Source organism: Bos mutus, chromosome 18 (genome assembly GCF_027580195.1).
Source record: "Bos mutus isolate GX-2022 chromosome 18, NWIPB_WYAK_1.1, whole genome shotgun sequence".
Lineage (NCBI taxonomy): Eukaryota > Metazoa > Chordata > Mammalia > Artiodactyla > Bovidae > Bos > Bos mutus.
The window spans coordinates 16,962,848-16,976,598 of NC_091634.1; the positions used below are offsets into that span (position 1 = coordinate 16,962,848).

The window sequence follows — 13,751 nt, forward strand, 5'->3', positions numbered from 1 at the left end:
CAGTGTCCCTGGTCCTGACTCCAGCCCCCACCTTTATTCACCCTCCCCCCAGCCCCCTCCCCCCAGCCACTTTTCTACAAGTCACGGGGGCTGGTTTGCTTTGGCAGCCTCTCTGCCGCCTGCAGCAATGACCTCTGGAGCTGGGAAGTCCTAGACAAGGGGGATGGGGACTTGGCCCGGAAAAGGCAGCACGGAGTGCTGAGGCCCAGGCCAAGTGGCCGGAAGTGTCCACAGGCAAATACGCACTGTCCCGCCAGCAGCCCAGGAGTCATCGACGTCAGACCCCAGGGCCGGATAAACACCCAAACACATAGGGTCACTACTGTGGACAGCCGCCATCCAGACTTAGTCAGGCCACAGCTGCTCACCCCAGACAGGCCGCCCCTATTCCATCAGACCCAGCCCCTGGCCCGACGCACCCCTGCACTCAGAGCCACGGCTCACCTGGGGGACAGGCCGGTGCAGGGTTCCCAGTCCCTTCTCCTCCCCCTCCATTCATTGCCCTCTTTCTCCTTCCCTAATCACCTCCCACCTCCACTACCAGTCTGCTTCCTCCACTCCAGTCTGGCTCCCTTGAAACTCCAGGTCCCCGCTGAGCTAATGACTCCCTGAACCCCAACACTAATCAAGTATCAAGTAGCTGCACCCGCTGAGACTTCAGGCAGGTGTCGAGCCTGAGATGCAGCTCTCATCTGTCCTCCCCCATCCTTCCCCCACCAAACGTGCGCACAGAGGCCCTGTCACCAGGCCAGGAGGGCGGGTCCCCGGAAACACCAGGAGGCTCTCTCGGATTTGGAGGGGGTGTAGAAGGTGACTGGGCTCACGAGAGAGACTGTGAATCAAGTCCAAGAATCTTTATTTCATGAACAAAACTACTTGTGTAAAGAGAGACGAGGCTGAATGGGCCCCTTTCTAAGTGGCCACAATCCAAGGCTGGTGAGAGAGGGTGGGTTGGGCTGGGGTGAGAGTGCGTCGCAGGGAGAGGAGACCCCAGGTCCAGCCAGAGGAAGCAGGAGGGGAAATGGCACCAGGGCTCGGAGGGGAGTGGGGGGGCGGGGTCCAGGAACCCCCTGCCCCGAACCGTTCCAGCCATCACAAGCCCCACTGGGCGGGGAGGGGGCAGGGAGGCACTGGGCCCCTGTTAGTGCGTGTCCGAAGCCAGTGTGTGCAAATCAGCAAGAAGGAGGGGTGCGGAGCCGCTGCCCCCACCTCACCGCCCCCCCACCAAACAGGCAGCAGAAGCAGGGGTAGGGGGCAGCGGCAGTATTGCTTTAGCCATCATGCATGGCGCAGGTGGGTGATGGGGCAGGAGGAAGAAGGCTGGATTAGGGGTGTGAGCCGAGCCCCCTGCCCCCTCCCACCCTGGAGGCTCCGTTGGCAGGACTCTGAGGCTTGTGGAGGCCCAGGAACGGCCAACCCCCATCGGGGGCAGACCTTGCCTGGATGTTCCCCCATTAGGGCTGGCTCTTCCTTGAGGCGGAGCCCAGGGCCTGAAAGGGGAGAGACAGGGCATGATGAACCTCACAGCTAGCTGGCACCTCCCAGGCTCTCCAGCCCCCTGCCCGCCTGCCTGCCCACCTTACCGGGGCTATTCGGCCACCTGGACACCCGTACAGTTCTCTTTGCTTTCTGAGGTGATGGCCAAGTATTCCGAGCTGTGGGGGCAAAAGCCAGGTGTCCAGCGACCCCATTGTCAGTTTGGCCCATCCCCCCATGGAGACGGATGAGGGTTGAGGTCTCTGTTCCCCAGGGGCACAGGGGTCAGAGAGAAGAGGAAGTGGCAGGCTGGATCCTAGGGATCCAAGAGGAGCCCAGGCTGGAGGTCTGGAGTCCTGAATGTGGGGGAAGAGGGGTTCTGGGGGCCTAGACTCCTAGGTCGCCAAGGGGCTGGGGTCTGAGTCTGAGGAAGCAGCGAGTGGGGGGCTCAAACTCCTGGGTCCTGGCAGATAAAAAGGGCTAGAGCCTGGAGTCATGTATCGCTGGGGCAGAGGATGCCAGGCCTGAGCTCTGGATCCTAACAGAAGTGGGGGCTAAAAGAGTCTGAGCACCGAGAGGCAGGGACCCAATCGCAGCCTCACCCCATCTCGGGCACCAAACGGTCCCCTCTGGGGAGGACTGGCAGATGGTGCCTGGGTCACTTCCCCACCCGCCTCCCCACTCAGCCCATGATCCCCTCTGGGAAGCACTAGGCATCCTGGGCCGTTTCTCCCCTCCTCAGGACCCCACTCACGCATTCTCTTGTGCGGCAGCCTCCGTGGCAGCGGCAATCTTCTTATAGCAGTAAACCATCTCTGCCACGAGCCAGATGGTCAACACCACGATGAGCACGTACATCATGATCTCGGACACAATGGACGCCATGTCTCTGTTGGCTGCAGGGGCCAGGCAGGGTCAGGTGGCAGCCTGAGTGTGTCCTGAGTTTGCTGTGCAAGCCTGGGCAAGTGGCTTGACCTCCCTGGGCCATGTCTGCAAATGAAGCCATGCTCTTCCCCTAGAGGCATCATTGTTACTGTGGTTCTTAATAATCAGCCTTGGAAGAGCTTTCGGATCGCACTGAACCTGTCTCCCTGTGTAACTCGAGGGTGCCTCCATGTCATACAGGTGATTGTAAGTGCCCCAGAGCTGAAGCTCTGCAATGAGAAGGCTCAGGTTCAAATCCTGGCTCTGCCACTTGCCAGCTGTGTGACCTTGGGCAAGTGACTCAGCCTCTCTGTGTCTCAATTTCCCCACCTGTAAAAAGTTGATAATCACAGTGTCTCCTTCATGAGAGTATTGTGAGAATTAAATAAGCTTTTAACACCCTTATAATTGTGCTTGACAGATAGAGAGCATTTTATACATATTTACTATTATCAATATCATCACTGTTATTATTGGGGCGAAACAGCATAGTAGTTAATAGCAGGGCTCTGGAGCCAGACTGTTAGGGTCCAAGTCTTATCTCTGCCTCTGCTGTGTGACTACAGGCAAAAGACTCCACCTCTCTGAGCCTCTATTCCCCTGCCATAAAATAAGAATGATAATACTCATGCCTTCTCACAGGGTTGCTGGGAAGAGGAAATGAGTTAACATCTGTAACATGCGTGGATGTTACAGTCAGCACTGCCTAAGCGCTGGCTATTCGCTGATGTTTTCAGGAAACCCTCTCTCCTTTCCACAGCCCTGGCTCTTGCCAATGTCAGCTTCCTTTCATGGAGCCTAAATTTAAACTGTAAAAGGAGCATGTTCAGCCGGGGGACCAGAACGCAAGCCCATGGTGGCGTCCTCGGCCGGATTTCGCAGGTGTCCACCCCGCATCCCCAGCCCCTCTTCCCGGATGGCCGGGACGTCATTTTCCCCGCTGTTCCCACGTGGTCTTCCTCCCCTAGGTGTGTGCTCAGTTGCTTAGTCATGTCCGACTCTTTGCAACCCTATGAACTGTAGCTCGCCAGGCTCCTCCGTCCACGGGATTTTCCAGGCAAGAACACTGGAGCGGGTTGCCATTTCCTCCTCCCCTGGGAGTGGGCGCTTTCTGCTGCTCCACCCGAGGCAGATGGTACCAAGGCTTTCTGGGCCACAGGAAGGGGGGTGCAGGGTCCAAAGCTTCTCCCCTGCTTCCCAGCAGGAGGAGCTGGGGACAGGACTCCACACCTCACCCATTTGTTTGTTCGCTTGTTCCTTCACTCCAGAGATACCCTGAATGTGTCTCCTGCGGTGAAAGCATGCTCTCACCCAGGCTCTGTCCTGAGTTCTTTACTTGAACATCTCCCTGACTCTGAAACAACCCCAAGGATACAGAGCGTCCAGGCTTCTCATGTCAGCTGACCTCCAGAAGCACAGAGTTGAATACATGTTGGATAAAGCTCAGTGGTAAAGAATCTGCCTCCCGGTGCAGGAGACGCAAGGGATGCAGTTCGATCCCTGGGTTGGGAAGATTCCCTGGAGTAGGAAATGGCAACCCGCTGCAGTATTCTTATCTGGGAAATTTCATGGACAGAAGAGCCTGGTGGTTGGGCTACAGTCCATGGGGTCACAAAGAGTCAGGCATGACTGAACACACACACAAGCAAGCATGGATAAAACTCAGTCATCAGAATTCTCGCCCCTGCTCCTGGAACTCACCAACCAAATGGATTAAGTAAACTGGTATCCTGCTCTCCCAATCAAATTAGGACAGTGGCAGGTACGGCTCTCTAGGCCATCTGCAGGACAAGTTTACTGAGGACTTCCCTGGTGGCTCAGATGGTAAAGAATCTGCCTGCAATGCAGGAGATTTGGGCTCAATCCCTGGGACGGAAGATCCCCTGTGAATGGCTACCCACTCCAGTATTCTTGTCTGGAGAATTTCACAAACAAAGGAGCCTGGCGGGCTACAGTCCACGGTGTCGCAGTCAAACACGACTGAGCAACTTTCACTTCACTTCACTTCAGAGAGGAGAAAGTGCCAGGCAAGGATGCACAGCCAGGATTGCACTCAAAGCCAGGAATCAACTCCAAGTGGAACTGACTGCAGGGTCCGAGCTCTTGTCTACTCTTAAAAGCTCCTGCAGCCCAAGAGAGACTTGGAAATGGCCGTGGTATGTCCAGGGCAGTCTCCATCAACCCACAGACATCTCAGGAGGCGGGGCTGTCATCCCCTCCACCACACTTCACAGATGAGAAACTGAGAGAGAGCGGTCACACCCGGGAGCAGAGGCAGTTTCTCTCAGGGGCGTTTGATTTCTTCAAAATCCCTGAATCTTCCGAGAGCTTCACCTGCCTGCCTCCAAGGGCAAATCTGAAGCCCCAGCCTGCACGTCGGGCCGCATGTCTCGCCAGCTTCAGTCGCCACTGCACGTCCCCACCTGCTCCCCTCTTACTGGGTGTGTCCAGACAGAATAAGCCTTCCTGTCCCCAGATGCCAGCCCCACCCCTGGTGAGAGACACCCAGATGCTTCCTACCATCTTCTGCACCCCTCCCAGCTCAGTGAAGGCCTCATCTCCAGCACCCACTGCTCCCCGCTTTGGAAACGACTCAGTTCATTACTGAGGGGTCATGACCAGGAGGCAATACCGACTGATAGGTAATGTTGAAATGGCAGTAAGACAGTGGCTTATGATAAAGACAGCAATGGCTACTGATGCTAACAATACAATAATACCACGGGGAATGAAATGCCATAGAGTGACACATAATGTTAAAAATACTACAAAATGAGCAAGGATGCCGAATACATACCAAATAAAAATTTTTTAAATACTATGACATGACTGATAATATTTTAGAACATATAGCATGGTGGCTAAGAATTAAAAAAATGATAATATGGTGGATAATATTAAAAATACTCTGGGATGATGGATTATAATTTAAAAAAATATTGTTGTTATGTTTGGTGTTTGGTAATGTGAAAACACTATAGCATACAGTATAACATAACATACTATATCACAGTGGGTAAGGTTAAAAAAGCAGGATTATAACATGGTGGATTAAAAACCACTGGGGTATGGTGGATGGTGCAAAAAATACAGGCTCTGGGAAGATAACAGAAATAGTCCTATATTACATAAATATAAGTCCATGCGTGCTAAGTCACTTCAGTCGTGTCCAACTCTTTGTGACCCTATGGGCTGTAGTCCACCAGGCTCTCTGTCCATGGGATATCCCAGACAAGAATACTGGAGAGCGTTGTTGTTCTCTTCTCCAGGGGATCTTCCCAACCCAGGGATGGAACCTGAGTCTCTTATGTCTCCTGCATTGGCAAGCGGGTTCTTTACTATTAGCGCCACCTGGCAAGCCCAATTAAATATAAGTCCTGCATCACATAAATATAAGCCTCCCACATATACTGGGAAGCAGTATAACGTGGTAGATAATGTTAAAAAAAAAACAAAAAATAGAGGCTCTTCTGGGACCTGGGCGTGCCTGAGCCCAGGCTCCACCATGCTAGGGAAGACAGCATCATGAGCAAGGGCTGAGCCACAAGATGGAAAGAACCTGGGTGCCCAAAGGGCATCCAGGAAACTTCCTACCTCCTAACCCTTCACCTGAGCACAGATTTGGGAGATGGGACTGACCCAGACTTTGTTAAGCCACAGTATTCGGGGGTGTCTTTTTTACAACTCCTCCACCGTCACCCAACTCACCAGGGCAGGGCTCCATCATCGACGTCTGTGGGTGGCCACCCACCCAGCATCGTGACCTACACCAAAGAGTCGCTCAGACATGTCTCCTGAATTGAATTCTGCTAGATCACTTTGCTAATACCCGTAAAAATGCTAATTACCAACAGGAACCCACAGGCTCTGGCTGACGGCAGAGTATAGTGAATCATGCCAAGAATAAAAACAACAATCACACAGGTTTGGCTGGGTTCAAATCCAGGTCGCAACTCTGTGACCTTCGCCTTGTAATCTTACCTCCCTGAGCCTCGGTTTCCCCATCTGCTAAATGGGGATAAGAAGAGCCTCTACGGCAGAAGGTGGGTTGTTTTTTCGTTGTTAAGTCATGTCCGACTCTTTGCGACCCTGTAGACTGTGGCCTGCCAGGCTCCTCTGTCCGTGGGATTTCCCAGGCAAGAATACTGGAGTGGGCTGCCATTTCCTTCTACAGGGGATCTTCCTGACCCAGGGATCGAACCTGCATCTCCTGCATTGCAGGTAGATTCTTTACTGTCTGAGCCACCAGATGGTGGGTGGGAGGATTCAGTGAGGGACTTCACACAGGACAACGAGGCCAGCCCCAGTCTTGGGGAAGGAGGGCACCAATGCACATGGCCCGTGATGGTGGCATGTACTGATGGCCCCTCGGGACTCACCTGCCATGCTCTTTGGAAGCCCAAGGTCTGGGATATCTCCCTGACTCTCTAAGCCAATGGCCCCTGGGGCCCTGGAAAATTCCAATTTACACCCAATCAGAAGATGGTTCAGGGAAGGAGTCCAAAGCAGTTGAAGCCGAAATGATGAAAAATGATTCAAAACACACCTTAGATCTTTGCTGCTCAGCATGGCCCCAGACCTGCAGCCTTGGCCTCATCTGAGACAGAATCCTGGGCCCAACATGGATCTGTTGAGTCAAGATCCAAACAACAGGACGACCGCATATGGTAGAATTTGAAGAGCCCCGCCACAGGTGACACCACTGATTTCCTGCCCCAGGTGACACAGGGGGGCAGGACTAAGGCTGTTGACAATCAGAAGCACCACGACCATGGCCCCTGTGTGCCGAGGCCCTGCTGTGACAGACGCACCAGCCTCGGACGCCCAGCATCTCACTCCATCCTCACCACCTCCCCCACGACATCAGAATGGCTCCAACGACACACCGAGAGAGAGACACCATTATCACCTGTTTCCTACAGGACGATACTCAGGCTCAGAGACAGGGAGGCACCCACTGGGGTTCACAGCGCAGGAGGCAGAGCTCAGCTCTGCACTCAGCACTTCCCTGGGACAGGCCCGCCATGACCTCTCCATGGCTGAAGGGAAGTGGGGGCTGGAGCTGGACTCCAGGCGGGAGGTGTTGTCTCCACCCCCTGCTGCCCAGGCGCTGAGCCAGCCCGTCCATCCCCCCCTCCCCCCCTCGCTTCCGCCATCTGTCCCTCCATCTGGCTGCCCGGGGGCCCGACTCACCTTTGTCCACCACCTCAAGGTGGATCTTTTTGACAACGCTGGTGTTGTGCTCGTAGTTGTCGAAGAAGAGCAGGCGGTACACGTGGCATTCATAGTCGCCCGAGTGGTTGTAGGTGACGTTGGTGATGAAGATGGACAGGTCCTGCAGGTCTTTGGTGCCCCGGCTGCCGTTCCACACCACGCGGCCCTCAAAGCGTTCATCCTCTTCCAGTTGCAGCACCTCGTTCTCATAGCGCAGGATCTGGGGGCAGTGGGCGGGGGGTCACTGCCGGCTACCCCCGCCCCACCGAGACCTCTATTCTGCCCCTCGCCCTGATGCACAGACACAGAAGGACCCAGACTGTGCCCGAGCCCTGACACACACACGCCGCTGCACGTGTTCCGTGGCCATCCTCTGGAGCCCCCATTCAGCCTTTCTGGTCTTCATTCTCTACCATCTTGCCCGGCCCCCAGACACACTCCCCAGGCAGGGCGAGAGACAGCCCAATTCTGGCTGCTGTAGACTTCAATTCTCTGGAAGGCCCTCAAAAAGTTTATGGAACCCCCTCCTATGCAATTCAAAACACAGAGAGTGAAAAGGAGGTCAAAAAGTTCTGTTTCCTTCCACGATAACAATCTGAGGCATTTTTTGCTGGTATAAAATAATTCCGATGACGTATATTTTGTGACAACCGTGTGCCAGGTGCAGGAACTCAATTCTCACACCAGCCTCAGAGCTGGAGACTACCCACTCCCCTTTCTTTACAGAGGAGGCAATGAAGGTTCAGAGAGGTTCAACGGCTTGCCCAAGGTCACCAGCCGGTCCTGGTGGAGCTGGCATGTGGATCCAGGTCATCAGAAATGGCACCTGGGTGCAAACAAACTCGAAACCCCAACTGGAACCCTGCTCCCCGTCACTAGCTCCCACACAGGTGCCCACCCTCCTGTGCCAGGAGCCCACCCACCTTGACAAACTCCTCTGTGCCCTTCTGGCGGAAAGTCCACTCGGTGAAGGTCTCAGCGTTGGTCTCACTGCGGCGCTTGCAGGAGATGCACAGGATTTTGAAGGTCATCCCATACACGGCCTCGGTCTCCGAGTCCACCTCCACGCAGCCCCCCCAGGCTGAGGACACTGCAGGGACAGTGGGCTCAGGTCGAGCCGGGGCACCCATCACCCTTGGCAATGCCAGGCTCACTGGTTGACAGCTCTCAGGCCCCTTGGAAGCCATCTGGTTCCCCTCGATTACGATCAGGAATAGCCAGAACCAGGCTCGGAGCTTGGCCCTGCCACCAGCTACATGCCCTTGGTGAGTCCCTCGTCCTCTCTGATTGCCCCTGTGAATAGTGAGGGAACCGATTGTCTTTCTTCTGGAGGTGGCTGGGCAGGTTCTTTAAGGCAGGTAAGGCTGCAGGGGACTTGATACCTTGTGTGTGCACTCAGTCGTGTCCGACTCTTTGCAACCCCACGGACTGTAGTCCACCAGGCTCCTCTGTCCACGGGATTCTCCAGGCAAAAATACTGGAGTGGGTAGCCATGCCCTTCTCCAGGGGCTATTCCTGACCTAGGGATCGAACTCGGGTCTCCTGTATTGCAGGCGGATTCTTTACTGTCTGAGCCACTAGGGAAGCCACGGTACACTGGATGCCCCCAGTCAACAGGGCTGTTTACTGTGGTCAGTAACTTAGAGTCTGTGCTACCCAAGTACCCCTTTCTCAGGAGGCCACTTGTCCAAGGTATTGCAGTGTCTAGGTGGTGGGACCAGAATTCTAGTGGCGTTAGAAATTCAAGGTGGCAGCGTCAGTTCTACCAGCATTGATTGCTCTCTAAGACCAACCAGCCCCAGATAAATGGGTTGGGAGAAGCGAAGGCCTCAGAGAGGGAGGTGGGCACTGGATCCAGGGCAGAAAAACACCTCAGCCCTGACCCCCAGTCCGGTAAGTTCCCAACATCCACCCCTTCCTATCTTCTCCTGCCTCAGTCCCCTCTGCTCCCAGGCTCCTCACTTCCTGAAGCCAATCCCACCCCCATCATCTTCTCAAAACTCTCTGAGCTCTTTCCCGCCACAGGGCCTTCACATCCCCAACAGATTCCAGTCCCTTTGAGTCCCTCATCCTCATTCTTACCTGCCTCCTCCTTCCTGCTCACTAACTCGTGCTGTCTTTCCAGCTCCGAGGCTTTTCCTTTGCCCCCCCCATCCTTTCCTCTATTAATCGGGGTTTTCTGCCCTCCTCCTCTGCTGTCTCTTTCTATCCCCCTGAGCGCCTCAGTCTTTGCCGCCCCCTCTTTTTTTCTCTCAGGAATCTCTCCGAAGGCCCCACTTTGTATCTTTACTCCGGCTCAGACACCCTCTCCTGCTCTCCATCTCGCCCTGCACCTTTCCCTGTCCTTTTAAAACTCCACCTCTACCTGTGTCTACCTGTGTCTCTATCTCTTCCTGCCTCGCTCAAGTTTTTCTCTCTCCACCGCTCAGATCCCTAACTCTGGCATACTCTACACCCCTCTCTCTATCTCCCCCTCACTTTCCAGCTCCCCAGTCTCCCAGCGGAGCACTCAGGAGTACTTCTATGTCTCTCGCCGCTGCTTCCCTTCCGTGTCTCTCTCTCTCTCTCTCTCTCTCTCTCTCGGTCTCTCCGTCCCAATCTCCGGGCGCCGCCTCCCCCCCTCCCACCTCCCGCGACTGTAGGTGTCACATTGCAGCCTGCGGGGCTCTCCGGGAGCAGCTGACTCCGCGTTTCCTCGCCCCCGGCTGGGCGCCCGCAGCCGCCGAGCCGTGCCAGCCCGGCCCTCGCCCGCTCGCGCCCACCCGCACCTCTGCGCCCTCCCGAGCCCCGTTCCCCGCGCGCACAACTTCTGAAGCGGACTTAGCCGGGCCGGGGGATGAGGTGGGGACGGCCCTCGCCCGCGGCCCAAAGTCCCGAGAGCGAATCCCGCGGCCCGGCCAGTGTGCCGGCTGTGCCCCCGCCGCGCGCGCCCCCCGCGCACTCACCCAGTGCGGCGCCGACCACAAAGGCCAGCAGCGTCCCCATGGTTGCGCTGAGCACGCTGCGCCCCCCTCCCGGGCCGCCGGTATTAATAGCGGGGCGAGAGGCGGCGGGACCCGGCGGCGGTTAGAATGTCCCCGGGAGCGCGCGGGCGCAGCAGCTGCGGCTCTGGGACCGACGAGGGGGGAGGGGGGGCGCGGCCCCCCCGCTCCGGTTACCGCCGGGGGCCCAGCCCCGGGGCCCGGCGTCCGGGCATCCCCGCCGCGCGGGCGGCGGCCGCTGCTCGGGCTGCTGCGTTGGCGCGCGCAGCCGGACACATCCGCCAGGTGCGCGGACCCCGGCCCCGCTCCGGCTCGGGCGCGCTAGGGCGCGGGCCGCGATCTCCTGCGCACTGCAGCGGCGGCGGCGGCGGCGGCGGCGGCCACGGCAGGGAGGAGGGAGAGGGAGGGGGCGGGATGAATCACCGCCGGGGGAGGGCGCGGCTGCCCAGCCTTTGCCGCAGCGGCCCGGGAGGCGCCCGCCGCACCGGCCTCTCCCGGTGGTGGCGCAGGGACCGCGGCTTCGGGCGTGGGGCGCGTGGTCTGGGCGTCGGACCCCTCCAGACTCCGGGGACCCCCAGATGCGGAGTCTGGGAAAGGTGACCCCCCCTAGAGTCACAAGAGGGCTTGGAGGGCGGTTTGAGGGCAGGGCTCCGGACTTTAAATTATGGAGGTCATCCCCCTGGAATCTCCAGGGGAACCTGGCAGGAATCTCTTGGTGACCTCCCCCTCGGACCCCGGGCACTCGGGCCTGGAGGTCACTGTGTTGGAACCCAAGTGGGCTTGGGGGGTGTCAGGCTAGGGCTACCCATAATACTCCAGACCCCTCCCAAGCAGGAGGGACACCCTGGATCCAAACCATAGAGGCTGCTCTGCTCTGGTTACTAGAGATGCCACGTTTCTAGAGAGGACCCTTCGTGACCCCGCTACCCTCTGTCTCTGACGTCATCTTCTACTCCGCCCCTTGCGACCCCCCGCCCCCACCCCGCCTTGCTGCTGTCGAGGCCCGTGCTGTTTCCAGCACACCAAGCTCCTTCCCACCTCAGAGCCTTGGTCCTTCCTCACCTCTGCTTGGAACACTCTTCCCCTAGGTGACCCCAGAGCTGACTTCCTCTCCTCCTGCAGCTCTTGGCTCTAACATCAACTTCATCAGGCCCTCTGTCCACTCAGGACAAACTGCCTCCACCATCCCTTACTTGACCTCCTTTACCAGTTTTTTTTTTCCTCACAGCAGTTGTCACTACCTGACATTATACTCTTCTTTATATGGTTCCTCCATTCACCTCTTGTCCTTCCAACCCTGGAAAACAAGCTCCCTCAAGGTGAGAACACTGTCGCGTGCACCACTGCGTCTCCAGCACCTTCATCTGTGCCTGGCACCTCAGCGTTGTTGTAGTTGCTCAGTCGTGTCCGACTCTTTGTGACTCCATGGCCTGTAGCCCGCCAGGCTCCTCTGTCTCATGGGATTTCCCAGGCAAGACTACTGGAGTGGTTTGCCATTCCCTTCTCCAGGGGATCTTCCCAACCCAGGGGTCGAACCCGGGTCTCTTGCACTGCAGGAAGATCCTTTACCATCTGAGCCACTCAGGGAAGCCCTTTGTCACCTTGCAGGTGCTCAATAAATATTTGTCAGGTGAATAAATAAGTACCAGTGCTAGAGCCCTGCTGTATGCGGGGTCCACTTCTACCTCCACAAGCATGTATATACCAAGTTCTGTTATTAACCTGCATTTTACAAACTGGGAGACTGAGGCTGGGAGAGGGCCATTCCCTTGCCTAGGGTCACGCAGCCAGCCTCAGGTGGGTCTGGAATTCTGCCCGAATGGCAGGTAACTTGTCTGCTAAATGAAAAGGATGAGGATAGGGGCTCTTTTGGGACCACAGTGGGGGATTTTTGGCTGAGGGCTGCTCTTCAGGTCCTGACCTTCAGTTCTAGATAGGGTGAATTTCCAGAATCTCCCCAGCCCAACTTTGCCAGGCAAGAGGAATCAAGGGTGGGGCTGGCCCCGGGCAGAAGGAGAGGAAGCCAGGGACACCAGACACCTTTGTGGTCTGGGCCTTTGTGCCAGCACTTCCTGGGCTGTGAAATTCCCCTGCAAAAAATAACTCTCTTGCTGTTCCAGTCCCTCCTGTCAGGGGTGGCAGGCAGAGGCACAGTAAGGACAGGCCTTAGGCACCACACAGGGGCACCTGCAAACTGATGTTCGCTGAGCACCTACTATGGGCTTGTGCCATTCTAAGCACTTTACTATTAACTCATTTAATTCTTCCTACAAGATGGGTGTTAACATTATTCCCATTTTACAGGGGGGATAAACTGAGGCACAGGATGGCTAATTTGCCTCAATCGCTAGCTAGAGGATAGGAGCGGCTGGCTCTGTAGTTTTTCACTTGTGGTCCATCCTGCCCCATCCAGCCCCTCCTTCAGTCCTCTGCCCCACACCATCAATTAAGATTCTTACAGCCTGTGACCTGTCAGAGGTCTCTTTTTACCCTTCCTCATTCACTCTGGAACCAGAACAGGATTTGAGTGAGACAGATCTGGGTTCTACCTGGACCAGAGGTTTTGCCTCTAGGCTCATTTCTGAATCGGTAAGATAGGGTCCAGCTGCCTCAACTTCTGGTGTGGGGGGCCTTTGTATCTGCAGGTGGAGACACCAGGGGCTAGGCCTTGCCTCTCTGCTAAGTGGTGCCAGGCATGTTAACTATTTTGTCTCCATCTCATGGTGTAACTGAGGATTAAATGAACGTTTGGGCTTGCTGGTGACTCAGACGGCAATGCACAAGAGGGGGGTTTGATCCCTGGGTCGGGAAGATCCCCTGGAAAAGGAAATGGCAAGCTACTCCAGTATTCTTGCCTGGGAAATCCAATGGGCAGAGGAGCCTGGTGGGCTACAGTCCCTGGGGTTGCAGAATCAGACACAACTGAGCGACTAATACTTCAGACCTTGGCACAGAGTCTGGTACGTACTTGGTCCTCACTATATGACTTACTTTTTTTCTCCCCTGATTTTTTTTCTGCCATAATAGTAACCTTTATTGAATATTTACTCTGTGCAGGCCCTGTTTCAAGTAGCCACCTTTATTAATTCCTTGAATCCTTATAGAGTGGTTCTCACAGTGAGGTCCCTGGACATTCAGCAGAGCATCACCTGGGAA

The 13,751-nt window shown here is 56.1% G+C and overlaps 1 protein-coding gene across 1 annotated transcript; it reads right to left on the minus strand.

Annotated features, from left to right (window-relative positions):
- Nucleotides 1-839: 839 nt before the first annotated feature.
- SCN1B (sodium voltage-gated channel beta subunit 1) lies at nucleotides 840-10,916 on the minus strand. Its single transcript, XM_070387953.1, has 6 exons — nucleotides 10,560-10,916; nucleotides 8,538-8,704; nucleotides 7,594-7,834; nucleotides 2,231-2,372; nucleotides 1,584-1,655; nucleotides 840-1,490 (listed from the first exon to the last, which is right to left on the minus strand). The coding sequence occupies exons 1-5, from the start codon at nucleotides 10,597-10,599 to the stop codon at nucleotides 1,589-1,591; spliced, it is 657 nt and encodes a 218-aa protein (XP_070244054.1). The 5' UTR covers nucleotides 10,600-10,916; the 3' UTR covers nucleotides 840-1,490; nucleotides 1,584-1,588.
- Between the last annotated feature and the right edge of the window lie 2,835 nt (nucleotides 10,917-13,751).

Bases quoted from the DNA above. Each gene is read 5' to 3' on its own strand.
- SCN1B (XM_070387953.1), bottom strand. From the start codon at position 10,599: ATGGGGACGCTGCTGGCCTTTGTGGTCGGCGCCGCACTGG. The intron at 7,835-8,537 runs GTGGGTGGGCTC...CACTGCCCCCAG, and splicing joins GCACAGAGGAGTTTGTCAAG to ATCCTGCGCTATGAGAACGA. The intron at 1,656-2,230 runs GTGAGTGGGGTC...TTGCCCCCACAG, and splicing joins GCTGCCGCACAAGAGAATGC to CTCGGAATACTTGGCCATCA.